This window comes from Macaca mulatta, chromosome 4 (genome assembly GCF_049350105.2).
Source record: "Macaca mulatta isolate MMU2019108-1 chromosome 4, T2T-MMU8v2.0, whole genome shotgun sequence".
NCBI classification, from domain to species: domain Eukaryota; kingdom Metazoa; phylum Chordata; class Mammalia; order Primates; family Cercopithecidae; genus Macaca; species Macaca mulatta.
In genome coordinates this window covers 68064630-68092590 of record NC_133409.1, presented here as the reverse complement: position 1 = coordinate 68092590, position 27961 = coordinate 68064630, and the positions used below count along the sequence as shown (strand labels likewise).

The following is a 27961-nucleotide window of genomic DNA, read 5'->3' as shown; positions in this document are numbered from 1 at the left end:
TAGGTGGGTGGATTACCTGAGGTCAGGAGATTGAGACCAGCCTGGCCAACACGGTGACACCCCATCGCTACTAAAAATACAAAAATTAGCCGGGCATGGTGGTGGGAGTCTGTAATCCCAGCTACTCAGGAGGCTGAGGCAGAATTGCTTGAACCTGGGAGGCGGAGGTTGCAGTGAGCTGAGATCACATCATTGCACTCCAGCCTGGGCAACAAGAGTGAAACTCCATCTCAAAAAAAAAAAAAAAAACCATTACTTTCTTGGATAATGTTTTCAAAATGATGGGTTGCAATAAAAATATTTTTTAATAAAACAATAGAAACTATCACATAGTGAGAGATGAGTTATATGTACTCATTCACATTATAAAATATTAGTATGTCAATATGAGTGATGGTTTAAAAAGGTAATAAAACACTTTTAGGGTAAACAGCACTGTATCTAGAACCACAAGACCAAGGGCACAATCTAACTCATGGTATCATTGGACTCATTCAATTTGAGCCATGCTTTCAGCCAGTGTAAATGAAAGTATACCTACTCCTGCATCTCGGTCATTCTTACCTGGGCAAAGGTTTTATATCGGTGTAACCAAAACGGCTATACTTTTTTCCTCAAAAAAAAAAAAAAAGTTTATTTTGGAGTGAGAACGTGTCATACTACTTTTAAATCTTGGCGCATTCAAGGTAAGTAGTCTTGGTACAGGATACAATCAAATCATGATACACTTTAGTGATTTTATAGTGAGTCACACACTTCATATAAAGGCACACTACTAAATAAAAAAATAAGTGTTAAGTTCTTGAGCTTTTAAATTAGAATTTTATAAAGTGCTTTTCATAAAGTCTTATATATTATAGTAATTAAGTGGATATAATTCCCTTAACAAAGGCACCTTGAAAAGTTATTGGCACATGAGATTTTGTCTGGTCTTTTTGTTTTCTTTTGATAATTTCAAAGTCTCTTCACATGTCTTCTCTTCCACTTTAAGTTTTCCTTAACAATTCATCATATGAATAGCCAGCCCTTTTAGAGAATAAGGTCAACTTTTTTTTTTTTTTTTTTTTTGAGATGGAGTCTTGCTCTGTCGCCCAGGCTGGAGTGCAATGGCGTGATCTTGGCTCACTGCAGCCTCTGCCTCCTGGGTTCAAGCAATTCTCCTGCCTCAGCCTCCCGAGTAGCTGGGATTACAGGTGTGCACAGCCACACCTGGCTAATTTTTGTATTTTTTTTAGTAGAGACGGTTTCACCATGTTAGCAGGATGGTCTTGATCTGACCTCATGATCCACCCGCCTTGGCCTCCCAAAGTCCTGGGATTACAGGCGTGAGCCACCGCGCCCAGCCGAGAATAAGGTAAAGTTTAACTTGGCACTGTAAAGGTCAGTTTTCAGGCAGTCTTAGAGTTTAGCAGTTTCTCTAGTGTATAAACTGATTCTTAACGATTTAAAGAAAATTATATTCAAGTGGCAAATTTGGAGGCAATAAGCTACTTTGGAGTCCATGATATGAAACAGCGTTTTAAATACATGTTTTATCTTCAGGGTTTTCAGCTGTTTTCTCAGGACCATCTGGATATAAGTTGATAGCTGTCACAGGTATGACATCCACTTTATCCAACTGAAGAATTCCTCTGAAATAGAAAGTGATTAATTACTATCAAAATTAAATGTTTCCTCTGCCTGTAGTTTGATAGTGAGAAAAGGCTACTTCAAGGTTATAATATATACCTAAGGTTAGGTTCTTTTGCTGCATTCTATTTAAAAATTCATAGTGGTTGTACAAACTCTGAGCCCAAAGTCACTTCAACCAAACTGGCTGAGAGAATAGAAAGGCATCGAGGAAGTTCATTATTTCCTATTTTAGGGAAGAACAGGGTAAGTATATATCTCCAAAACAGATTTAGGTTCCTAGATACACCCAGGCTGAGCAAAAAGCCTAAGCCTAAGCCCCTTTCTAAACAACACTCACCACTAGAACACAACCTTAGGTCTTTAGATTGTGTTGCTCTTTTTGTTACTTAAAATCTCTGACCGGAGAGTACGTCTTTGGATTGAATCTAGGACCCTATATTGTAAATTTGGTGTTATTCTAATAAGAACACCAACAGAGGTTAGTTGTTTATAGAACCAAACAGATTCTAAAGTTCACAGGGGAGTAACTGCAAGAATAGCCATAAGATTTTTTTTAAAAGAACAATGGGGAGAAGACAAAGTTGCCTTAACTAGCTCTCTTTATTAAAACATGATAGTAGGTCAGATGTAGGGACTCATACCTATAATCCTAGCACTGTGGGAGGCTGAGGAGGGCAGATCACTTGAGCCCAGGAGTTCGAGATCAGCCTGGGCAACATGGCAAAACCCCATCTACTAAAAACAGAAAAAATTAGCCGGGCGTGGTGGTGCACACCTGCAGTCCCAGCTATTCAGGAGGCTGAGGTGGGAGGATCACTTGAACCCGGGAGGTGGAGGCTGCAGTGAGCCGAGATCGTGCCACTGCACTGCAGCCTGGGTGACAAAGTTAGCCCCTGTCTCAAAAACAAAAACAAAACATGAGAGTAAAAGTGTGCTACTGGCACAGGAATAGACAAATAGATCATTGGGACAGAAAAGAGTCCAGAAAAAGACTAACATATATGGAAATTTAGTTTATAATAAGGTAACATTCTAAGTCAATGAGAAATTACTAATGGAAAAATGGCCTCTGTTTGGGAAATAAAATGAGAACTCTAGCTTTAAAAGTATACAGAAAAGTAATACTAAAAAATAAATTTTGGCCGGGCGCAGTAGCTCACGCCTGTAATCCCAACACTTTGGGAGGCCAAGGCGGGCAGATCACTTGAGTCCAGGAGTTCGAGGCCAGCCTGGCCAACATGGTGAAACCCTGTCTCTACTAAAAATACATAAATTGGCTGGCCGTGGTGGTGCACACCTGTAATCCCAGCTACTTGGGAGGCTGAGGCAGGAGAATCGCTTGAACCCGGGAAGTGGAGGCTGCAGTAAGCAGAGATTGCGCTACTGCACTCTAGCCTGGGCAACAGAGTGAGACTCTGTCTCAAAAAATAGAAATAAATTAATTAATTAATTTTAAGAAAATATAATGGCTGGGCACAGTGGTTCATGCCCTTAGTAATACCAGCACCTTTGGAGTGGGCCTACTGCTTGGGCCCAAGGAGTGCAGCCTGAGCAACATAGTGAGACCCTGTCTCTACACAAAATAGTTTTTAAAAAAAATGGCTGGGCTCACATGTGCAATCCCAGCACTTTGGGAGGCAAGGCAGGTGGACCACTTGAGGTCAGGAGTTCGAGACCAGCCTGGCCAACATAGTGAAACCCATCTCTACTAAAAATACAAAAATTGGCCAGGCATGGTGGCGGGCATCTGTAATCTCAAGCTATTCAGGAGGCTGAGGCAAGAGAATTGCTTGAAACCAGGAGGTGGAGGTTGCAGCAAGCCAAGATCACACCATTGCACTCCAGCCTGGGCAACAGAGCAAGACTCTGTCTCAACAACAACAACAGTTAGCCAGGCATGGTGGCAAGTGCCTGTAGTCCCAGCTACTTGGGTGGCTGAGGCAGGAGGATCGCTTGAACCCAGGAGGTCAAGGCTGCAGCGGACCTTGATAACACTGCCACTGTACTCCAGCCTTGGCAACAGAACAAAACCCTGTCTTTAAAAAACAAAAAACAAACAAAAAAAGCCCCATAATTTTAAGATAGGAAAGTCTGGCCTACTTAGTAGGCAAAATAAAAACCCTAGATGCCATAAATAACATGAATTGCTTAGACTTCGAATTTAAAGCTTTTGTATGATATGAGATACCATAAATGAGCAAAACACAAATGATAGGCTGGGATCAGTAAAAAGAATCTGCAATGTGCATTATATATGTATAACAGACAAAGAGCTCTTATATAATAATAGTTACAAAATGCAACACAATTGAAAAACGGCCAAAGGCTCGAAGTAAGCAAGTCATGAGAGAATCATATATAACCAATTATCACAAAGATGTTGAACCCACCCAGACCTAAACTAGCAAAGATGCTAGTAAGATGAAAATGCAAATTAAGATGAATTATATTTTTAGTAGCAAAACCAAAAAAGATTATCATCAGGTTGTAAGGAGTTAATACAATTACTTGTGACCCAGTAATTTTGCTTTTAGGAATCTATTGTACATAAATACACATGTGTAAAGAAATATATGTGCAAGAATATACTAGAACATTACTGGGATTAACATGAAATTGGAAATTATGTAAAGTTAGAGGAATGGTTTTGTCAAGGTATATCTATACTGTGGAACACCTGTGATATTGTGACTTGTAGGTTCCTCTGGCTTCCTGGAATAGCTCCTAAAGCCCTTAAATCTCCAAAGTGGTAAATGTCTTTTGGATGCTAATGATGACTGATGGCGGAGGGGGGCGGAGATCCTGGATAGCCTCAACAGGGGAGCTGGTTGCCAGGGGTATCAACCATGAGATCAGTCCCATCCCCCAACCTTGAGGAAGGGAATGGGGTACTGAAGGTTGAGTTGATCACCAGTGACCAATGATACAATCAATCATGCCTGTGTGATGAAACCTGCAAAAAAAACCCCAAAAGGACTAGGTTTGGAGAGCTTCTGGATAGCTGAACACACAGAGGTATGGGGCCTGGATAGAGGTGCACCTAGGGAGGGCAGGGAAGTTCTGAACCCCTCTCTCCCTTCCCATATCCTGCCCTATGCACTTCTTCCATCTGCCTGTTCATGTTTCCTTTGTAATAAACCAGTAAGTGGAAGTGTTTCCCTGAGATCTGTGAGCCGCCCCAAAGACGTCCCAAGCAAATTAAGCAAACCCAAAGAGGAGGTCATGGGAACCTCTTTAACCCAGCTGGTCAGAATCTGGGGCTTACAACTGGCATCTGAAGGGGGACAGTCTTGTAGAACTAAGCCCTTAGCCCGTGGGAATCTGAAGCTATGTCCAGGTGGAAAGTATCAGAACTGAAAGAATTCCAGGACACCCCACTGGTGTCCACTGGAGAATTGGTTATCGGTGGGGAAAAATCCCCACACACGTATTGGTGCCCAATGTGAAGTACTCCAGAGTGTCAGAGTAGGAAAAAACCAAAGTATTTTTCCTATCTCCTTTAGAACTATGCAGCCATAAAAAGAATAGGTAAGCTATACATAATTATGACATGTCAGTTAAAAATAACATTAAGGGCTGGGCACGGTGGGTGATGCCTGTAATCCCAGAACTTTGGGAAGCCAAGGTGGAAGGATTGCTTGACCCCAGGAGTTTGAGACCAGCCTGGGAAAACTTGGCTCTACAAAATATAAATTTAAAAAATTAGCTGGGCATGGTGACACACACCTTAGTCCTACCTATTCAGGAGGCTGAGGTGAGAGGATCACTTGAGTCTTGGGAGATTGAGGCTGCAGTGAGCTATGACTGAGCCACTGCACTCCAGCCTGGGTGTCAAGGTGAGACCTTGTCTCAAAAATAAGTAATACAAAATAAAATGGAATTAAAATAACTAAGGGGACAAAAAAGAATATATGTAGTGATAAGATAAGGTCTTAGGTCTATGATTCCCAAACTGCACTGAGGTCCCTGGGTTGGTGAGCACACTCACGGCGGCACCACAGAATATTATAAATTTTCAAGAGACTTCATGTGTAATACTAGTTTGAGGTTACTTCATGGTTTTAACATTAGACTGCAAAATATTCAGTGAAGTCAATCTTTCCAAAGCTGGGTTTTGGTGGTGCTAGATTTGGAAAGTTTTTCCCCTCCAAACCTCATGTTAAAATTTAATCCCCTATGTTGGAGGTGTGGACTAATAGGAAGTGTTTGGGTCATGGTGACAGATCCCTCATGAACAGATTAATGCCCTCTCTAGAGGGGAGGGGAATGAGTTCTCATTGTTCATTACCTGGAGAGCTGGCTGTTAAAAAGAGCCTGACACCTCCCTGCTGTTCCTCTTGCTTCCTTTCTTGACATGTGATCTCTGCACATGCCGCTCCCCTTTGCCTTGCGCTGCTGCTGAGTGGAAGCAGCCTGAGGACCTCACCAGAAGCCCAGCTGATGGCAGCACCATGCTTCTTGTACAGCCTACATGGTTCTTGTAGAACCATGAGCTAAATATATAAATCTCTTTTCTATATAAAGTAACCAGCCCAGGTATTACTTTATAAGCAACACAAAATGGATAACACAGGTGGTTACTATGATAAAAAGCAAATACTGTACAAAACTAACACTAAAAAAGAAATGAGGATGTCAATTTCCCACTGATGCCAAGGTATGAGGTATTGTGTAGTGCTCTATAGGCATTCACATCCCACTAGTACTTCTTAAATTAGTAATTTAAGAACGAAATTGCCAGGTGCTGTGGCTCATGCCTGTAATCCCAGCATTTTGGGAGGCTAAGGCAGATGGATTACGAGGTCAGGAGATTGAGACCATCCTGGCTAACAAGGTGAAACCTTGTCTCTACCAAAAATACAAAAAATTAGCTGGTCATGGTGGCGGGCGCCTGTAGTCCCAGCTACTCAGGAGGCTGAGGCAGAAGAATGGCATAAACCCAGGAGGCAGAGCTTGCAGTGAACTGAGATTGTGCCACTGCACTCCAGCCTGGGCAACAGAGCGAGACTCTGTCTCAAAAAAAAAAAAAAAAAAAAGGACAAAATTTAAAAATCTTTAAATTTGTCTTTTGGCCTACATATAGGGGCATTAAAAAAAATTACTGGCACACTAAGGATACTGTAAACCAAGACAGTTTGGGAAACCTCTGTATGAAGTGAAAAATGCAATGCAGAACAATTAACAATCTGAGTTGATAAACAATTATTACTATCTAGTATACATTTACACTAGTACATAGAATTCGGATTAAAGATGTCAACTCAAACAGTTGACAATGGCTACCTCTAGGTAGAAGAATAAGAACTGAAGAACAGAGAAGGGATATTTTCAGTTCACTGCTCTCTATAGTTCTCTATTACATCCTTTTCTACCAGGAAGCATCTGCAGTACAACTGCAAATTTGGTTTTTCATTTTATATTGCATCTGTACCTGCAGAGAAACCCATAACAAAACAATGGCAAAAGAAAAACATTACAACACCATTTTCTATGCAGGTATACATAAGAAAGTTCAAAAAAAGTTTGGAACTTCCTGGCAGCCAAAGGGGAAAAAAAAATCTTAAATTATAGAATTTTTATTACAGGTCAAGCATCCCTAATCCAAAATCCAAAATGCTCCAAAATCCAAAACTTTTTTGAGTGCCAACATGATACTTAAAGAAAAATGCTTGGCCAGGCACAGTGGTTCACACCTGTAATCCTAGCACTTTGGGAGGCCAAGGAGGGAGGACGGCATGAGGCCAAGAGTTCAAGACCAAACTGGCCAACATAGCAAGATCCCATCTCTCTCTCTCTCTCTCTCTCTCTACATATATATACACACACCCACACACACGTATATATATTTATATAAAATATATACAAGTGTGTATATATATATATTTCCATATATGCAAAGGAAATGCTCCCAAGACCATTTTGGATTTTAGATTGAGGATGCTCAACCAGTAAGTATAACACAAATATTCAAAAATCCAAAAAAATCTGAAATCTGAAACACTTTTGGTTCTAAGCATTTTGGATAAGGATACTTCTGTATCAGAAAGGAATGGGAATGCCAGTTCTTCAGTGGAAATATAAACTAAGAGGTGGGAGGGGCAACTAATATTTCTTTACTCTGCAGGTGCTTTGCTTGCTTCATGACTTTGACTTTCAACAATCCTTCAAGTGAGGCATTAGTTCATCATTACACCTGAAGAAGTCGGAGCTTCAAAGACCTCATAAGAAGCAAGTGGAAAAGTAAATATTCAAATTAGGTCTTCTTTTCCAAAAATCCTGTTACATAAAAGTATAATGCAATGTAGCTAAGCCAAGAACTGTGGTCATCTGCATTGAGATTTGTTTCTGTTAAGATAATTAAAATGACTAATGGGCCAGGCGGGGTGGCTCACAGCTGTAATCCCAGCGCTTTGGGAGGCCGAGGCGGGTGGATCACCTGAGGTCGGGAGTTCAAGACCACCTGGGCCAACATGGTGAAACCCCATCTCTACTAAAAATACAAAAATTAGCCAAGCAAGGTGGTGCATGCCTGTAACCTCAGCTACTCGGGAGGCCAAGACAGCAGAATTGCTTGAACCCAGGAGGCGGAGGTTGCAGTGAGCCAAGATTGCGTCATTGCACTCCAGCCTGGGTGATGGACCGACACGCCAACTCAATAAATAAACAAATTAATTAAATAAATAAAATGACTGACTTGGGAAAATACTAACAAAAATTCATTTTAAATTTTATTATAAAATAATTTTTGACTAAAAAATATACAAAAGGAAGTCAAAGTCAGTCTCTCCACCTCTGCTCTCATTCCCACTCATTAAAGATAACATTATCTCATTCCAGAAATTTTCTATGCATTTATATACACATAATACTTTTGTTTTACCTAAATGTGTTCATACCGCTTTGCCATATTTCCCCCCACATAATAGATTTTGGACTTATTCAGCCAGAGAAAATCTCATTAGCCCTCATTGACAAACAGTTAAAAGGGTTTTATTTTGCTTTTACTTTTTTTTTTTTTTTTTTTTTTTTGAGAGGGAGTTTCGCTCGTTTCCCAGGCTGGAGTGCTATGGCGCAATCTCGGCTCACCGCAACCTCCTCCTCCCGGGTTCAAGCGATTCTCCTGCCTCAGCCTCCTGAGTAGCTGGGACTACAGGTGGGTGCCACACACCCAGCTAATTTTTTTTTTTTTTTAGATGAAGTCTCACTCTGTCGCCTAGGCTGGAGTGCAGTGGCGCAATCTCAGCTCACTGCAACCTCCGCCTCCCGGGTTAAAGCCATTCTCCTGCCTCAGCCTCCTGAGTAACTGGGACTACAGGCGCCCACCACTACAGCTAATTTTTATATTTTTAGTAGAGACAGGGTTTCACCATATTGGCCAGGCTGGTCTCAAACTCCTGACCTTGTGATCCACCCGCCCCAGCCTCCCGAAGTGCCAGGATTACAGGCATGAGCCACCAGGTCCGGGCTAATTTTTTTTTTTTTTTTTGAGACAGAGTCTCGCTGTCTCCCAGGCTGGAGTGCAGTGGCGCCATCTCGGCTCACTGCAAGCTCCGCCTCCCGGGTTCACACCATTGTCCTGCCTCAGCCTCCCGAGTAGCTGGGACTACAGGCGCCCACCACCACGCCCGGCTAATTTTTTGTATTTTTAGTAGAGACAGGGTTTCACCATGTTAGCCAGGATGGTCTGGATCTCCTGACCTCGTGATCCACCCATCTCAGCCTCCCAAAGTGCTGGGAGTACAGGCGTCAGCCACCACACCCGGCCTTTTTTTTTTTTTTTCTTTCAGTAGAGATGGGGTTTCACCATGTTGGCCAGGATGGTCTCGATCTCTTGACCTCATGATCCACCTGCCTCGGACTCCCAAAGTGCTGGGATTACAGGCATGAGCCACCATGCCCAGCCTCTTTTGCTTTTATTTTCTATTACAAACAATGCTGCAATGAGTATCCTGCTTGTCTACTGAAATTAACTACATTTTAAACTGACACTCTGGGGTTGAAAATACATCATGAAGTCGTCTGGTTTTGCTCACCTCTGATCATACACTTGCATTTTCCATTACACATATTTGCTTCCTTCCTCCACTACTATATTTAAGTTCTTAGCAGAGTTTGTCTTACTCACATCTGAATCTCTAAGAATGTCCTGATTCCAATAGCTATTCAATAAATGTGTTTCAATTTTGCTAATATTGGAAGATGGGCTAGAAAAACAGTAGGTGTTATTTTCCCTCCCATTTGTCTTACCCTCTCTAATTTTTATATTTTCTACTTTAAAACACAGCAAATATGTCTCACTTTTTAATCATTAAAAATACTAACATTTCAAAAATAAGAAATACTTACTTGTATTCAGAAACTGGGAAAAGCACCTTTAAGATGGTTATTACCACAGCTGCTCCTGTAATTCCAACCACCATGATGTTCAAAAACTGAAAGAATACTGGGAAAACACTGCTCCAGAACCTACACAGATCTTTTCTAAACTTTTCCATCCACTGACACATTACCTGAAAAAGGAGTTTTGATTAGATATGCAAGTTGCATCGATCTCTAAGAATAAACTTTAAATTTTTTAATGTTTTAGCTTTGGGATGATGAAAATATTCTATATTTTGATTGTGCTGGTAGTTACATGGGTGACTACATTTGTCAAAACTAATTGTATACTTTAAACGGTGCATTTTATTTTAGAATGTGCCTCAATAAAGTTACTTATAATTTTAAAATGTGTTCTAACAATACAAGCACAGAAATGTTAATAGCCTGTAAAATTATTTATATTGTTTTCTAATTACAAATCAAAAGAAAATAATTGCTAATTGACAAGAGATTCGTTAGGCTAGTCCATTATAAATGAAATGGAGCAGAGTCAACTATCTGTTTCCAGTACCTAGAGCACAAGAGAAAGAAGAGAAAGACAAACATATTAATAGCTTTTAGAACAAATGGGAAGTTCACTGTGTACAAAACATGTTTCTATACTTTAAGAGTGAGAGAAGAACCCAAGGTGGGCACTCATGGCATGGGCTATGAAGACAGTCTGCTCTGGGGCTGACCTGCTAAGGGAGGTTAGGTAGACAGGGTAAAGGTGCTACAGTCCACACTGACCCCAAATATGCAATCCTGTCCTTCAGTGAGAACTACTACTCCTTGAAGACCAACCATAGACCCTGCTCATTTAAAATGAATTTTGGGTACGGGCTACTTAATACACACAGAGATATCAGGATACTCTCTGAACCCATGAATATATTCCTAGTAAGCAGTATAAATGTCACAGGTAACATTCGAGAAATTAGTAGGTGCTAATGCATATTTAGATGTAGTACCCAACTTATTTAATCCTTATAACAACTTCATGAGATACTACTTTACACTACTATTCAGATTAAGTGGGTGCCCCACTGTACAGATAAAGAAACTGAGGTTAGATTAAGAACAAATTAAGAATTTGTTCAAGGACGGCACAGCAGCTCATGCCTATAATCCCAGCACTTTGGGAGGCCAAGGTGGGTGGATCACTTGAGGTCAGGAGTTTGAGATCAGCCTGGCCAACATGGTGAAACTCTGTCTCTACTAAAAATACAAAAATCAGCCAGGCACGGTGGCATGCGCCTGTAATTCCAGCTACTTGGGAGGCTGAGGCAGGAGAATCACTTGAACCTGGGAGGCGGAAGATTAAGCTGAGATCACACCACTGCACTCCAGCCTAAGTGACAGAGCGAGACTCCATCTCAAAGAAAAAAAATTTTTTTTGTTCAAGTCACATAACTAGTCTGCGGCAGAACCAGGTTTCAAGCCTGGGCAGGCTGACTCCAGAAAGTACATTCTCAACCACCTGAGCTGAATCACTGGGCAAGATCCTGAGGGCACAATGCACATGTGTGTATGCAAGGTAGCAGGTGCAGAATAAACACAGAAATCTGGATGTGAGAAAGAACTGTGGAATTGATCATTCTAACCACATGAAATCCAGCACCTTGATAATCATGATCTGACTACAATATTATTAAACAAAGCTTGAAGAGGAAAATAGGAATACCTAAAAGTATCACATTAAGACCAAGATGAGTCCCTTATCAGCAATGCTCCATGGTTCCATTTTCATAATTTCCACTCCATTTTAAATGCTAGATCAATTTTCTTCATCATAACCATGAATGCTTATGATAACACCAAATAAATACAACACCAAATACTTGATTTACCTTATATGAAGATGGAGGCTCTGCTCTGAGAGGAGTTTCAGGTAACTTGCCAGGTAAAACATCTTCATCTACAGTGGTTTCCACATTCCTGATAAGATACTGGCTGGTGGTCTGCAGTGAACTAACACTTTCTACCCAGGAGAAAGAGCAACATTACCAAAATGCTGATGTCTTATCCTACTAGACCTAAGATTACCAAACCAATAATAGCATTTAGGATAGCAAGAACACATATTTTACCATGGGAGAAAAAATGAACATATCTGAATGTTCACTGATTTAAATGCCAGAAGAGAGCTATAAACGAAGACATGTATAAGGAGCTAAAGCAGTTATGATTCTGTCACATAGAAAGCCAAAATTTTAGAAGTTCTACGTTTCTGTGAAAAAAGGAATAGTTCTTCATCTGAATGAACCTTTACAATAGTCTTATTACATATTTTGTGATCAGTACCCAGAGTAAGAGTGAATAATTACTGAAAAATGTCACTATGCAAACAGCACTGATCACATTCTACTAAGGCTCAAAATAGAGTCCTAAAATCCTTAAACGGACATATGAAGCAACACATGTTATGAAGCATTTTTTAAAGAAGCTCATTTCCAAACATATTAACTATTAATTAAAGATCAATAGCAACTTTTGCAAATAGTGTAAAAAACAACAAAGTTCAAGAGTATATATAAAGCTACCAACTAAATAAATAATCTCCTTAATACTTTAAATAATGGTCTTTTAAGTTACCTTTTTTGGAGAGGTTAGGAAGGGTAAATAAAATGTCACTGTCTCGAGAAATAGAGTAGAGCATGCTTTCTTCCAAAGGGAGGGTATAGTTTGAATGTCTGAGTATTCCCCGGTTCTTAACTAAAATATCAATTTCAGTGACATCCTTTTGTTGAACCTGTGAAAGAAAATATAATTATTCTTTATTTTAAATAGTGGCACAGCCCCATAAAAATTTAAAAGCAAATTTTCCTCCCAGATCTATATAACTAAAACATGTGTCCTATTCAGATAAATTATTCTTTCTTTTTTTTTTTTTGAGATGGAGTTTCGCTCTTGCTGTGCCCAGGCTGGAGAGCAATGGTGCGATCTCAGCTCACCGCAACCTTCGCCTTCTGGGTTCAAGCGATTCTCCTGCCTCAGCCTCCCGAGTAGCTAGGATTACAGGCATGCACCACCATGCCTGGCTAACTTTGTATTTTTAGTAGAGACGGGGTTTCTCCATGTTGGTCAGGCTGGTCTCGAACTCCCGACCTCAGGTGATTCGCCTGCCTTGGCCTCCCAAAGTGCTGGGATTACAGGCGTGAGCCACCATGCCCAGCCGACAATTACTCTTTACTTCCCCGTACTCCCACTTTGGGGCACTTAACTTGCAACTTTAATAATATTCCTGTCTGCTTCGACACTTACTACTATAAGCTTAATCTCGATTCTACTTCATTTACACACAGAGACTTCATTTACCATAGAGGAAATGGTAGCAGAACTATGAGCCAAATTGAATCTCTTTCCTTACTTTCTAATTAATAATGTCCATACATTTTAAAGTGATATAAACATGTGTGAATATGGGAAATTTAAAAAATACATTTCAAATGCTAAAATAAATATACAAAAATTGTAAATAATTGGATATAGGCAACATTAGACACCTTTTTTATCAAGTCAGAAACAAAATAACTGAACACATGCATAATACCTAGCACAAATCTAAATCTTTATAATTTAATTCCCAATTAATAAACATACTATCTTACTTGTTTTCCATCAATCTCTACTACCTCTTCTTGAATGACAATTAGCTGCAAACTGGAACCAGATGTCATAGGCCACTCATGAACTAAAATCCTTACACTGACAATTCCAAAATATTCTTTTTCCTCCAAATTTTCAAGATTTTCATTCTTCACTATAAAAAAAAAAGTAGTGACAACTTTGAACAAAAATTACCACCAAATTTGTTACTGAGTTTGATTATTTTGATGACATTTACATGGAACAAGACAGTTGTAAACCAATTTCTTTGGCTTTCTTCATCCCTGATCTCAATGCCGTTTCAGATTTATTAAAAGCAAAGATAATCTGACAAATCTTTATGACTGCTTACACTCATTTGAACGGGCAAAATGTGTTGATCTTTAGACTTTGTATGAAATACCACACTAGCAACATCTTTCCTTTTTTTTTTTTTTTTTTTTGAGATGGAGTCTTGCCCTGTCGCCCAGGCTGGAGTGCAGTGGCGCCATCTCAGCTCACTGCAACCTTTGCCTCCTGGGTTCAAGGGATTCTCCTGCCTCAGCCTCCCGAGTAGCTGGGATTACAGGCTTGCACCACCATGCCCAGCTGATTTTTTGTATTTTTAGCAGATGGGGTTTCACCATATTGGCCAGACTGGTCTTGCTAACTCCTGACCTCAAGTGATTCACCCACCTTGGCCTCCCAAAGTGCTGGGATTATAGGCATGAACCACCGTGCCCGGCCCATCTTTCCTATTCTTTTACACAGGTTGGCAAGGAGGAACCAACAAGGCATAACTATAAAGCCAGCCAGAAGATACAGTCAATCCCATGTTTTAACACAGTAAGCACATACATTCATCCATTCATGTATCCACAAAATCCTGTGAGAAAAGATGCCCAAGCAGTAAGAACATTGAGTTCTTTTCTCAATCCTTTCCCCGATAAGTGACTCATTACTATTAGAGAAAGCAGGTATGGGGAAAGAGGGTTGGGGAGGTCTGTCATTTCTCTCTGGTAATGGATAATGGGGTAGGACTAGCTATTGTCCATGTTCTTCTCTAGCTAGGAAACCCCTACTCCTGCTCCAGTAGAAATGGGGTATAGTACCTGCAACTGGTTTATAGAGCCAATGGTTACTCTATTCAGGTAGAAGTGCTATCGAAAAAGATAAAGCAACATACACCAATGCACCCGCCACAGATGGAGCATGTTTCTATCCCTCAAATAATCTGAAGATTATTTGCCAAACAGGAACCCAGATGTACAATCTGAATGCACACCCAGCTGTTTAATCTGATTCTGTGCTTCTATAGGGCTACTTCCTTTGTCTGGAATATCTCAATATCTAGTTCATTAACTACTTACTATTACAAGATGTACCTACCTGTTCTCCCCTGCTTTAGTCCCCCCTCCAAACCATTCAGACAACAGTGCCAGGCTCATCTCACTGTGACGTGGTTTTCAGTCCACAGCCTCCTGCTCGTGCACCTTTAGTGGCACTTCTGTGAGGTTCCCAGTCCTCTAACTGGTCGTCCTCAGGCTCCTCATGTGGCCCCTCACTGCTCCTCTCTCTAGTGTGCCTGCCTAATCCTTCATGCCCTTTGAAAGGCACCACTGCCAAAGGTACCCCCTCTCTCATGGTCCATCCCCACGTTTCAACGGACCATTACACTCGTGGGTCTGCCTCGTAGAACAGCAGGTGCTGTGTCACCATGTCCGTAAGCCCAAAGACTAGGGTACAGGAGACTCAATGGGTGAGAAAATGCAGTCATATAAATACACCCAAGTGGCAATTCTTCAGCCTGCAAATTTGGTGCCCGATATAGTTTGGATGTTCCCCCGCAAATCTCATGTCGAGATGTAATTCCCAATGTTGGAGGTGGAGCCTGGTGGGAGGTGTTTGGGCCATGGGGGCAGATCCCTCATGGCTTGGTGTTACAGCAGCCCCCTGCCACTCTTGCTCTCTCTTGCTCCTGCTCTGCCACGTGAGACACTGGCTCCCCCTTTGCCTTCCACCATGAGTAAAAGCTTCCTGAGGCCTCCTTAGAAGCTGAGCAGATTCTGGTGCCATGCTTCCTGTACAGCCTGCAGAACCATGAGCCAATTAAACCTCTTTTCTTTATAAATTACCCAGTTTCAGGTATTTCTTTATAGCAATGTGAGAAGAGCCTCATACAGTACCTCTAATACTGAGTAAAATTAAATAAAAAACAACAAAGCCCTTCATATTCTGACTTCCTTACTGTGGTAGGCAGCTTTCAAAAATGCCTCTCAATGACTCTTGCCTCTAGGAGTCAGACATTTCTGCAATTCCTTCCTCAAGTGGGCTGGACCTAGTGACTAGTCAGTTAGTTACCTCTCTATCTATCCATGAATGAGACAGTCTTTTTTTTTTCTTTTTGTTCTTTTGAAAGAGACAACCTTGCTATCTTGCCTAGGCTGGTCTTGAACTCCTGGCCTCAAGTGATCCTACAGCCTTAGCCTCCCAAATAGCTGGGATTACAGGCACGAGCCATTACACAGAGCCTAGTGACTTGTTTCTAACATACAGAGCATAGCACAACTGATGGAATGTTACTGCCACAATTAGATTATTAAAGACTGTGACTTCTGTCTTGCTAGAACTCTTTTTCTTACTGGCAGTCTCTCTTGTCCTCTCAATGATGAAGCTAATTTGTCACGTTGTGAGACGCTCTATGGGGAGTTTCATGTGACAACGAACTGAGGAAGGCCTTCAACCAATATCTGGTGAGGAACTGAGGCCTCTGTTCAAGAGTTCAGAAGGAACTGACTCCTGCCAATGACCACATGAATGAGCTGGGAAGCAGATTTTTCCCAGATGAGCCCTGACAGCCTTTTGAGAACCATAGGACCCCGCTAAGCCAAGCTCAGATTCTCGACCTACAGAAACTATGAAATAATAAATACTGTCTTAGGCCACTGATTTCTGGGTTAAACTGTTATGCAGCAATAAATAACAAATACACCAACTAAAGAAAAAGTTTCTTTAAAGAATTAAAGATTTGTTGTTGCTGCTGCATCTAATGTTTTGAAGATTCCTGTTGTAACTGGGTAAGATGAGCATTTATTTCAGTTATCATAGAAACAAACTCAGTGCACTGACTGGGATGACTACAATATGGCCATAAGAGAGGAGAGAGGCTGCATTCCACGTCCTGTTTCCAGTGAATACAACAACAAAAGAATTATTATTTCAATAGTACTAGCATTTCCTTTCTTAGCTACCATGGATTAGCTTGTAGTACACCAACCCTCTTGCAATGAACCACTTGCAAAGATCCGCTAGAAGATGTAAAAAATACACACCCACATATACACACAAAACCTATATCTGTCTAGAGGCATCAGAAGCTAAAGACGGCCAGCACTTGAAGGGCCAAGAAAAGAGCTCCCTGAGGTGAGCACAATATCCTATGTGACTTCTTCCCCCGAAGGCATTTGCCAACTCCCAAGCAGAACAGGTAGAGAGGTTGAAAAGCTGAGTAGAAAGCAATGACTAGGAGGCAAGAAAGCTTGACAAAGTGGCTGGCAGTCTCACCCAGCAGGGGAGAAAATAAAGTGTTAAAACAAAAATGCTAAGCTATGCTTCCACAGCCAGCAAAAATAGCCTTCTAAAATGAAGGCAAAGAGATGTTTTCAGACAAATGAAACCTCAGACCATTCACTGCTAACAAACCTGTACTGAAGGAAATACTAAAGGGAATTCTTTAGGCCGAAGGAAAATGACAACGAGGGCACAATGCATGTGTGTGAGGGTAAGGGAGGAGTTGCAGAATGTACAGAGAAACAGGGATAGAAGAAATAAATTTGGAACTTGAAATTCCAACCAAATGATATAGAGGGGAGCACAGATAGGAATAAAGAGCAATGAAAAAGGTAACCATGATTAACGTGAATACTGGACTGCATAAAACAATAATAATTATGTCACATGGGGTTTAAGAACACAAAGAGTTAAAATACATAATAATAACGCAAAGGCAAAAAGGGAATAAATGGAATTTAAGTGTTCTAAGGTTCTTGCATTGTTTGGGAAGTGATAAAAGTACAAATTTATTTATTTTTATTTTTTAAATTCATTTTTTGAAACAGGCTCTCACTTTGTCACCCAGGATGGACAACAGTAGTATAGTCACAGCTCACTGCAGCCTCTATTTCCTGAACTCAAGGGATCCTTTCGCCTCAGCCTCCTAAGTAGCTAGGAAAACAAGCCTGTGCCACCACACCGGGCTCATAGGTTTCCCTATGTTGCCCAGGCTGGTCTCGAACTCCCAGGCGGAAGTCATCCTCCAGCTCTGGCCTCTCAAAGGGCTGGGAATACAGGCATGAGCAACCATGCCCAGCCAAAAGTACTAATTTATTGGTAGCAAGGGTAACCACTAAAAGAACAGTAAAATTATGTAAAACCAAGACAGAAGGGAACTATGATACCAAAAATAATTAACCTAGATGAAGGCAAAGGGGGAAGAAAAAGAAACACAGAACAGTTGGCACAAAGAGGAAACAATTAAGAAGGAGGATTTAAATCCAAATGTATCAGTAATTTTATTAATGTAAATAAGTTAAAATCCCAACTAAAAGACAGACTGACAGAAACAACAAATGGGCCGGGCGCGGTCGCTCACGCCTATAATCTCAGCACTTTGGGAGGCCGAGGCGGGCAGATCACCTGAGGTCAGGAGTTCGAGACCAGCCTTGACCAACATGGCGAAACCCTATCTCTACTAAAAACACAAAAATCAGCCAGACATGATGGCGGGCACCTGTAATCCCAGCTACTCGGGAGGCTGAGGCAGGAGAATCACTTGAACCCAGGAGGAGGAGGTTGCAGGGAGCCAAGATCGTGCCACTGCACTCCAGCCTAGGTAACAAGAACAAAAACTCCATCTCAAAAAAAAAAAAAAAAAATCCTATGTATATTCTTTGTATTTGCTATTTCATCCAAATAATATGGCATATTCCAATGCAACATATCTGCTTAACTTTAAGCAACTCAAAATTTTTAAAGGTTAAAAAGAAAATGTTCTACTGACATAAGGATAAGGGTAAACTGAAAACTAGATAATCAGACAATTCATTTTCTTGGCTTTTGCTATCCGATTTACTACCTTTATGCACTTTTTTTTTTTTTTTTCCCCAGCCAGGGTCTCACTCTGTTGCCCAGGCTGGAGTGCAGTGGCGATCCTCCTACCTCTCAGGAGTAGCTGGGACTACAGGCACACATCACCACACCCAGCTAATTTCTGCATTTTTTGCAGAGACAAGGTTTTACCATGTTGCCCGGGCTGGTCTCCAACTCTGGGCTCAGGCAGTTCACCCGCCTCAGCCTCCCAAAGTGCTAGAGCCACCATGCCCCACCTCTATGCACATTCTTACATCAAGATCAACTTACCAGAAATGCAGTTTCATCAATGCTGATCTTATGGAAAATAGTGAATATGCCAGAAGCAGCCAATATAAAATAAGAATAGAGTTTTAAACACATTAGTGTTATTGTACATTCTGATTGTGTGTGTGTGTGTGTGTGTGTGTGTGTTTTAGAGATGGGGTCTTGCTCGGTCACCCATGCTGGAGTGCAGTGGCATGATGATAGCTCACTGTAGTCTCAAACTCTTGGGATCAAGTGATCCTCTTGCTTCAGTGATGTATATTTTTACTTTATTTTTATTTTTTTTTGTGACAGAGGCTCGCCCTGTCACTCAGGCTGGAGTGCAGTGGTGTGATCTCAGCTCACTGAAGCCTACACCTCCTGGATTCAAATGATTTTCCTGCCTCAGCCTCCCGAGTAGCTGGGATTACAAGCGCACACACCACATTTTTAGCAGAGACGGGGTTTCACCATGTTGACCAGTTTAGTCTCGAACTCCTGACCTCTCGTGATCTGCCCACCTCGGCCTCCCAAATTGTTGGGATTACAGGAGTGAGCCACCGCGCCCAGCCTATTTTTACTTTAAAATGGAAATATATAACATCCAAAAATTGTTTTGCTAATTTAGTATTATTAAAAACAGAACAGGCCAGGCACAGTGGCTCACATCTGTAATCCCAGCACTTTGAGAGGCAGAGGAGGGTAGATGGTTTGAGGGTAGGAGTTCAAGACCAGCCTGGCCAACATGGCAAAACTCTGTCTCTACTAAAATTACAAAAATTAGCTGAGTATGGTGGCACATGCCTGCAGTCCCAGCTACTCTGGAGGCTGAGGCATGAGAATCATTTGAACCTAGGAGGTGGAGGATGCAGTGAGCTGAGATCGTACCAATGCACTCCAGCCTGGGTGACAGAACAAGACTGTCTCAAAAAACAAACAATAACAATAACAAAAACAAACAAACAAAAAAACAGAGCAATTATGGAAATAATTTAGTAGTACTCACCTATCAAAGTCTGACAGCTTATTCGGGTTACACCACTATTTACAGGTAAGTCATTTACATACACCTGTCCACTCTCATAGGTTATGTTAAGAACAACCTTAAAATAAAGCAGCATACACATTAATTCCAATATTTATAAATAATAGCAAACTCTTCATGTCAAAAAAGATTAACTAAATTAGATATGCAGGTTAAAAAAATCAAATAAGCTGCATAGCACTTAGCTAAATTATATATTAAAACCAGAAAACGAGACAAACCTGCTGTTTAGATATGTCCCCATCATCTTTCAGTGTAGTTACATTAATTCTGATGCCGTCCTGTAAAACAAGTATTGTGTAAATTGGATAGGTCTACATCTCATAGATTGAGAATAACATGGCTATCTCTTTTCCCTCCAATTATATCTATTGTACAATCACTTGTAACAGCATTAAGAGAGTTTAAAGGACCATCTTTTCCATTTTATAGCCATTTTTCCACCCTTATTTACAATTCATATTTTTTATAATTTTTTTTTTTTTTCAGAGGGTCTCACTTTGTCGCCAGGCTGGAGTGCAGTACCGCGATCTCAACTCACTGCAATCTCCGCCTCCCAGGTTCAAGCAATTCTCCTGCCTCAGCCTCCCGAGTAGCTGGGATTACAGGCATGCACCACCACACCCAGCTAATTTTTGTATTTTTAGTAGAGATGGGGTTTCACCATGTTGGCCAGGATGGTCTTGAACTCCTGATCTCGTGATCCGCCCGCCTCGGCCTCCCAAGGTGCTGGGATTACACACGTAAGTCACCACGCCAGGTCTAATTTTTTATAATATATATTTTTTCTATTTACTTGTGAAAAGTATCACATGAGTATATAATATGCAAATGTAGAGTTTAAAAGATAAGCACTCCTGTAAGTACCACCAAGGATAAAATATAAAATATTACCCCTGCCTTGGCAGGCTCTGCATAATTGCCCTGTATCCCCCCAGAAGGAATCCTACACCCAATTCCATTTGAATCATTTCTTGCTTTTCTTTATAGTTTTACTACCTGTGTGTCTCTCTCTAAACAATATGTTGCTTAGCTTTATCTGTTTCTGAGCTTTATGTAAGTGGGATAACAGTATATGTATTCTTCCCTAACTTTAGCTGATACTGTTGATGCACATAGCTATAATCACAGTAGTCCATTTCTGACTACCAATTTACTTATTTACTCTACTACCCATGGACATCTGAGTTGTTTCTGACTTTTTTGCTTTTATAAACAAAATTGCACTGACTTTTTTTTTTTTTTTGAGATGGAGTCTTGCTCTGTTGCCCAGGCTGGAGTGCAGTAGTGATCTCGGCTCACTGCAATCTCCGCCTCCTGGGTTCAAGCGATTCTCCTGCCTCAGCCTTCTGAGTATCTGGGATTACAGTATCTGGGATCACCACGCCTAGCTAATTTTTTTATTTGTAGCAGAGATGGGGTTTCACCATGTTGGTCAGGCTGGTCGCAAACTCCTGACCTCGTGATTCACCCACCTCGGCCTCCCAAAGTGCTGGGATGACGGGCATCAGCCACACCTGACCAAAGTTGCACTGACCCTTTCTTGAGTGTGCTTCTTATACAAGTATCTGTAGTGTTCCAATTTTATTGCCTCTCAAGGTATGATCAAAAGCAGTATACCCAACTATTGAAGATGACATGCTTTATATAGAGAAGCAAGCACTATTTTAAGAAGTATTTACCACTGACCACAGGAACTACAATCTGTCATTTGTAAATCAAATTTTTTCCTAAGTTTATTCACAAATAGACATTGTTATTCTAGAATAAAACAATACTCCTCTCAAATACTTTTTCTTTGAGGTTGTATTAACTTAGAAAATAGGAAAACTGTTCATAAACATCAAAAAGAATATACAAGTACATCTGCTGGCCCTGAGTATCCTCAATACTTTATATATAATTTCCAATAAATGAGAGAATAAGACTGGTGAAATTTCATGAGGTTGAGCTCATTCCAGGAATAACTTGTGGAACAGGATTCATACCACACAAGACCCACATCATACATTTAGAGTGACTTTGGTTCACTTCCCAACTAGAAGCCTAGGAAGCTTTCCAACTAGCAATTCCTCAGAACTAGCCGGCTTTCTCCTGGACCACCTTGATCTAGAGGGTTAGAATCAATAGTGCATCTAAAATGAGCCATCAGATTGACAGCTATATTGTTTTATGTCCAAATTCAAGTCACATGGATCTCCTCTGCAAACTAGAGAATGTATTAATTATAAACTACTATTCTTCTAACAGCCCAGAAGTAAGCCTCCAATGTTGTTCTAGGAAACCATTTTATAGCTTCGGCCGTTTAGCAGTGAACATACACAACATTGTTAGCAACTTACTGAACTTTATATATATATATATATATATATATATAAAACTTTATATATATATATATTATATATATATATATATCTCACCTACCTAGTAAAATTACAGAGTTTGAAAAAGACAATTAACAGACACAAGCACACTATATTTTCCAGAGAACCAAGTTCAACGAAATTCTTTTCTGATATTTCTGAATGATTTCACTGCAAAAGGGAAGCACGCTCCTTACTGCCTCCTGACCAGGAGTTCAGAGCCAGGTCATATTTATTGTTCTTGAGAACTTCTGATTGAACTGGAAGTTCAGGCTTGTGAGCCAGGGTTGCATATACTTAGAAAGTGCTTGGGTGTTGCACGAAGTCATGGACCCCGAACGGAGGGACCTGCTGAAGCCATGACAGAAGAACATAAATTGTGAAGATTTCATGGACATTTATTAGTTCCCCAAATTAATACTTCTATAATTTCTTACGCCTGTCTTTACTACAATCTCTGAGCATAAATTGTGAAAATTTCATGGACATTTATCACTTCCCCAATCAATATTCTTGTGATTTCCTATGCCTGTCTTTAATCTCTTAATCCTGTCATCTTCGTAAGCTGAGGATGTATGTCACCTCAGGACCCTGTGATGATTGCGTTAACTGCACAAATTGTTCATAAAGCATGTGTGTTTAAACAATATGAAATCTGGGCACCTTGAAAAAAGAACAGGATAACAGCAATGTTCAGGGAACAAGGGAGATAACCATTAGGTCTGACTGCCTGGAAGCCAGGTGGAACGGAGTCATGTTTCTCTTCTTACAAAAGCAAATAGGAAAAATATTGTTTAATTCTTTTTCTCAGCAAGGAACAGCCCTGAGAAAGAGAATGCATTCCTGGGGGAGGTCTCTAAAATGACCGCTCTGGGAATGTCTGTCTTATACATTTGTAGATAAGGGACAAAATAAGCCCGGGTCTCCCGTAGTGCCCCCAGGCCTATTAGGATGAGGAAATATCTGCCTAGTAAATTTTAGTCAGACTGGTTGTCTGCCCTCAAATCCTGTCTCCTGATAAGATGTTATCAATGATAGTGAGTGCCCAGTGGGACATGAAACTTCAATAGCAATTTTAATTTCGCCCAGGTCCTGTGATCTTGCTCTGCCCCCATTTGCCTTGTGATATTTTATTGCCTTGTGAAGCATGTAGTCTCTGTGACCCACACCCTATTCGTACACTCCCTCCCTTTTGAAATCCATAATAAAAACTTGCTGGGTTTGCGGCTTGGGGGGCATCACAGAACCTGCTGACATGTGATGTCTCCCCCAGACACCCAGGTTTAAAATTTCTCCTTTTGTACTCTTTCCCTTTATTCCTCAGACCAGCCGACACTTAGGGAAAATAGAAAAGAACCTACGTTGAAATATCAGGGGCTGGTTCCCCCGATACTTGGGGACACTGAAAAGTTTCTCCCTAACCATCTTCAATTCTTCTAATTCCTTTACTCATAGGATGCCCATTGGGGACACAAGTGGGTTCCTAAGAATAAAGGTAATAGACAGGTGTTTTAAAATATGTCTGAGTGAAATATATAGTTATGCATACAAGAAAGTAAGTGTCCTCTGAATGCCTCTCTTTGGTGACCAAGTTATTTTAATATTAGAAGAATTTACTATAAAGACTTTTATTTTTTGGTCAGGCATGGTGGCTCATGCCTGTAATCCTAGCAGTTTGGGAGGCTGAGGCAGGTGGATCACCTGAGGTCAGGAGTTTGAGACCAGCCTAGCAAACATGGTGAAACTCCATCTCTACTAAAAATACAAATATTAGCCAGGCATGGTGGCACGTGCCTGTAATCCCAGCTATCTGGGAGGCTGAGGCAGAAGAATCACTGGAACCCGGGAGGCAGAGGATGCAGTGAGCCAATATCGCACCACTGCACTGCAGCCTGGGGGACAGAGCAAGACTTCATCTCAAAAAAAAAAAAAAAAAAAAAAAAGTGACTGGGCACAGTGGCTCACACCTGTAATCCCAGCACTTTGGAAGGCCAAGGTGGGCGGATCACTTGAGGTCAGGAGTTCAAGACCAACCTGGCCAACATAGTGAAACCCCATCTCTACTAAAAATATAAAAAAATTAGCTGGGCATAGTGGCGGGAGCCTGTAATCCCAGCTACTCGGGAGGCTGAGGCAGGAGAATCACTTGAACCTGAACCCAGGAGGCAGAGCTTGCAGTGGGCCCAGATGACGCCATTGCACTCCAGCCTGGGAGACAGACTGAGACTCTGTCTCAAAAATAAAAAATAAAAATAAAAATACAAAAATTAGCCAGGTGTGGTGGCACATGCCGGTGGTACCAACTACTCAGGAGGCTGAGATACGAGAATCGCTTGAACCTGGGAGGCAGAGGCTGCAGTGAGCCGAGATTACGCCACTGCACTCCAGCCTGGGCGAGACAGAGTGAGATTCTGTTTCGGAAAAAAAAAAAGGCAATCTTGTATAACCTCAACTTCTGACAACTGCATACATAAAAACCGAAAAATGCTTATAATCCAATAAATCTGAGTCATTGGAAGAAGGCAGAATTTTCCTGACTTCAACCAGTTTAATTTATATCAGGCTAGATATGAGGATGGACAGATGTGATAAAGCTAGTAATGTTAAGGGTAGTCTGGTTCTGCACTGTTCAATATGGTACACACTAATCACTTGTGACTATTTACATTTAAATTGGTTAAAATTAAATAAAAATTTAAAAGCAGTTCCTAACTGGCACTGGCCACATTGCAAGTGCTCAGTGGCCACAGCAGTCCAGTGGCTACTCACAAGGTGAGAAAAGACATAACCATCAAGGCAGAAAGTTCTACTGGACAGCACTTATACAATATATGGGACCACTGTGAAATTCTTTCCTATTTGGAAATGTTTCACAATAAGACGTTGAGAAGACTTAGATCAAGGGACTTCAGTTTCCCACAAACACAGTCCAGGTAATGGGATTCTCTTTCTATTGTTCAGCATTCATTTAATCTGTGAAACTGTTTATTGTTGAGATAGGCTCTTGCTATGTTAACCAGGCTTATCAGCCAACACCCAGCTCTTGGTCTCAAGCGATCCTCTGGCTTTGGCTTCCCGAGTAGCTGGGATTACAGGCGTAAGCCACTGCACCCAGCTTAATATGTGAATTTCCGAGTTTAGATCTGGACTTTCCAAAAGTGAAATGAAGGTCCAAGAAGGGAGAACTGAAATAATAAAATCACTAAGAGCCAGCTGACAATGCAGTGTATTTTAAGCCTGCAGTCAAAATGTATTTTTCACAGATTATATAGACCTAAACATCGCTTGACACATAGGTGTCAATTATGAATCTTTAAAACTTGAAAAATGGGAAAATAATGTCCATATTTCCAGAACTTTTTAGAACTATTTCACTTTTATTTGGTCCCTTGGTGCCTGTCCATCACATTCCTATTGTTTAACCAGATGCAACTGTGATCCACATATAATTTCAGATATAGGTGGTTCTTACGGCAGGCAATGTCTGGCTTCTTGTAATGCCCTGCAGAACTGAGACATGCTCGTCATTTTTGTACCCACATGGGGTAATGTCATTATTCTAAAACGTTAAAACTTGCTTTGTTTTGTTTTTGTTTGAGACGGAGTCTCGCTCAGTCACCCAAGCTGGAGTGTAGTGGCACGATCTTGGCTCACTGCAACCTCTGCCTCCTGGGTTAAAGCAATTTTCCTGTCTCAGCCTCCCGAGTAGCTGGGACTACAGGCACCTGCCACCACGCCCGGCTAATTTTTCTATTTTTAGTAGAGACGCGGTTTCACCTTGTTGGTCAAAGTGACATTTACCGTGCCCTTCACCTTTATATTTAGAGTGTTCGTATTCAAGTCTTGAGGAGTAAGATAAGGTGTACCGACATAGTCTCTTGTCATTCTCAGAAAACTTGCACTTTAAAATATTCAAACTTTTCCCTACCATTCTACTGAAAAAAAGGCTGATACTGGCCTAGGTAGGCACGACTCTACGGCAGAAATGGTGAGCATCAGCCACGTTTCAATGTTAGGATGCCTCGATTCTCCCACCTCAGCCGGCATCAGAAGCACCTGTAGGACTCGCCAACCCGGACTGCTGGGCCCCGCCCCCAGAGGACGGGCTGAGTTCCCAGCGGATGCCGACGCCGCCGATCGCGCCCCGCCGTGAGAACTTCTCCTCCAACATCCGACAAAAACACTACGTCGCGCGAGGGCCGGGTCTCTGCCTCTGCCCACCTCAGCCCAGCGGAGCCCCGCAGCCTCGGGACCGCGGGCCCTCGCGATCGCAGGCCGAGCAGGCACAGGTGGCCTGGAAACGCGCGAAGTGGGCAACTTCCACACTTCCCGAGCACGCAAACATTCCCTGCCCAAGCGCCGGCTCTACCCCGGGAAGGCGCCATTACGAAGGCCCGCGATCACCGGCAATCGCGCGCTTCGACGGCAAAGCCCCGTCAGGTCGCGCGCCGGCTTGGGCCGCCGGAGAGTCAGTGTGGGGTGGCTCCAGGCTCACTCACAGCGACGCAGCCCCAGTAGGTCCCTTCCCTCTTACCTCGGCCTCCCACGCCGCCCCAATTTCCTGGGGTGCTTCTCCCCACACCTCCTTCGGGGGCCCGGACCCCCGCCCCTGCCCACCGGTGGGATGTGGAAAGCGTCATTGTGGACTGCCCGGGCCTCCCGGAGGGTCGGAGTCGTAAAGCGGCCAGCCGGGTCCGCCCTGCCCTACCTGTGGGGCTCCGGACAGCGGCGGCGGCTCGGGGGCGCCCGTCGTCAGCCACCCGGCGGCGGGTAGCGCCACGAACAGCAGCAGCCGGAGGGCGAGCGGCCCCGGTGGAGCGCCCTCCATCTTGGACAACCGGGGCAGAGTGCAGCGGCGGCCGGGAGGTGAGGGCGGAGCCGGCCCGCGGGAGGGGCGGAGCTTCGGCGGGCGGGGCGGGGCGGGGCGGGGCGGGGCGGGGCGGGCTGTCCCCTTCCAGGGAGGCCACGGAAGGCACTGGGAGACTCCGAGATCCGGCTCGCCGGGGAAAAGCGTTTGCGCACGCGCAGCGCCGCGCGGCGTCCAGGGGCGGAGTGAAGTCTTGGAAGGTACGGCCCCTCATTAGACCCGCCCTCAGGATTGGACAGGACTCCAACTTGAGCAATGCAAATATTCTCGTAGCCATTATTTTAAAAATTAGTATATATACACATGCATGTGTCTTGGTGTGTACATGTACATGTACCTATACGATGAAAACAATGGAAATATTTCAGAAAACTGTTGTACATTAAAAATGAAACATCGCATTTAGAGGGGAAATTTTTATTAAGTGGGTAATTTCCCACCCTTGGGTGCACGTGGGACTCTCCCGGAAAGCTTTAAAAAGTACTGGGGTCTCCCTGAACACAGCACTTTCCAGCCTGGGCTGCGGCTCGGGCCCTGGTGGTTTTTAAATTTTCTTGGGTGATTGATTCATTGTGGGGCCAAGGTTGAGGATGCGCCACGCTTATCGTTCAGCATTCCGCCGACCCCTGGAGGCGGCGCAGGGACAGCGCTCAGCTGGAAGCCAGCACACCTGGGCGCTCAGCGCCTTTTTGGTCAGTATCGTAACTCTAA

The 27961-nt window shown here is 42.3% G+C and overlaps 1 protein-coding gene across 1 annotated transcript; it reads right to left on the bottom strand.

Annotated features, from left to right (window-relative positions):
- Positions 1-1065: 1065 nt before the first annotated feature.
- GINM1 (glycosylated integral membrane protein 1) lies at positions 1066-27311 on the bottom strand. The gene is given in 8 exon segments (NM_001193728.2): positions 1066-1631; positions 9979-10142; positions 11844-11974; positions 12589-12745; positions 13605-13756; positions 19982-20078; positions 20242-20301; positions 27092-27311. Coding segments are annotated over 8 exon segments (993 nt in total). The 5' UTR covers positions 27212-27311; the 3' UTR covers positions 1066-1519.
- Positions 27312-27961: the final 650 nt, after the last annotated feature.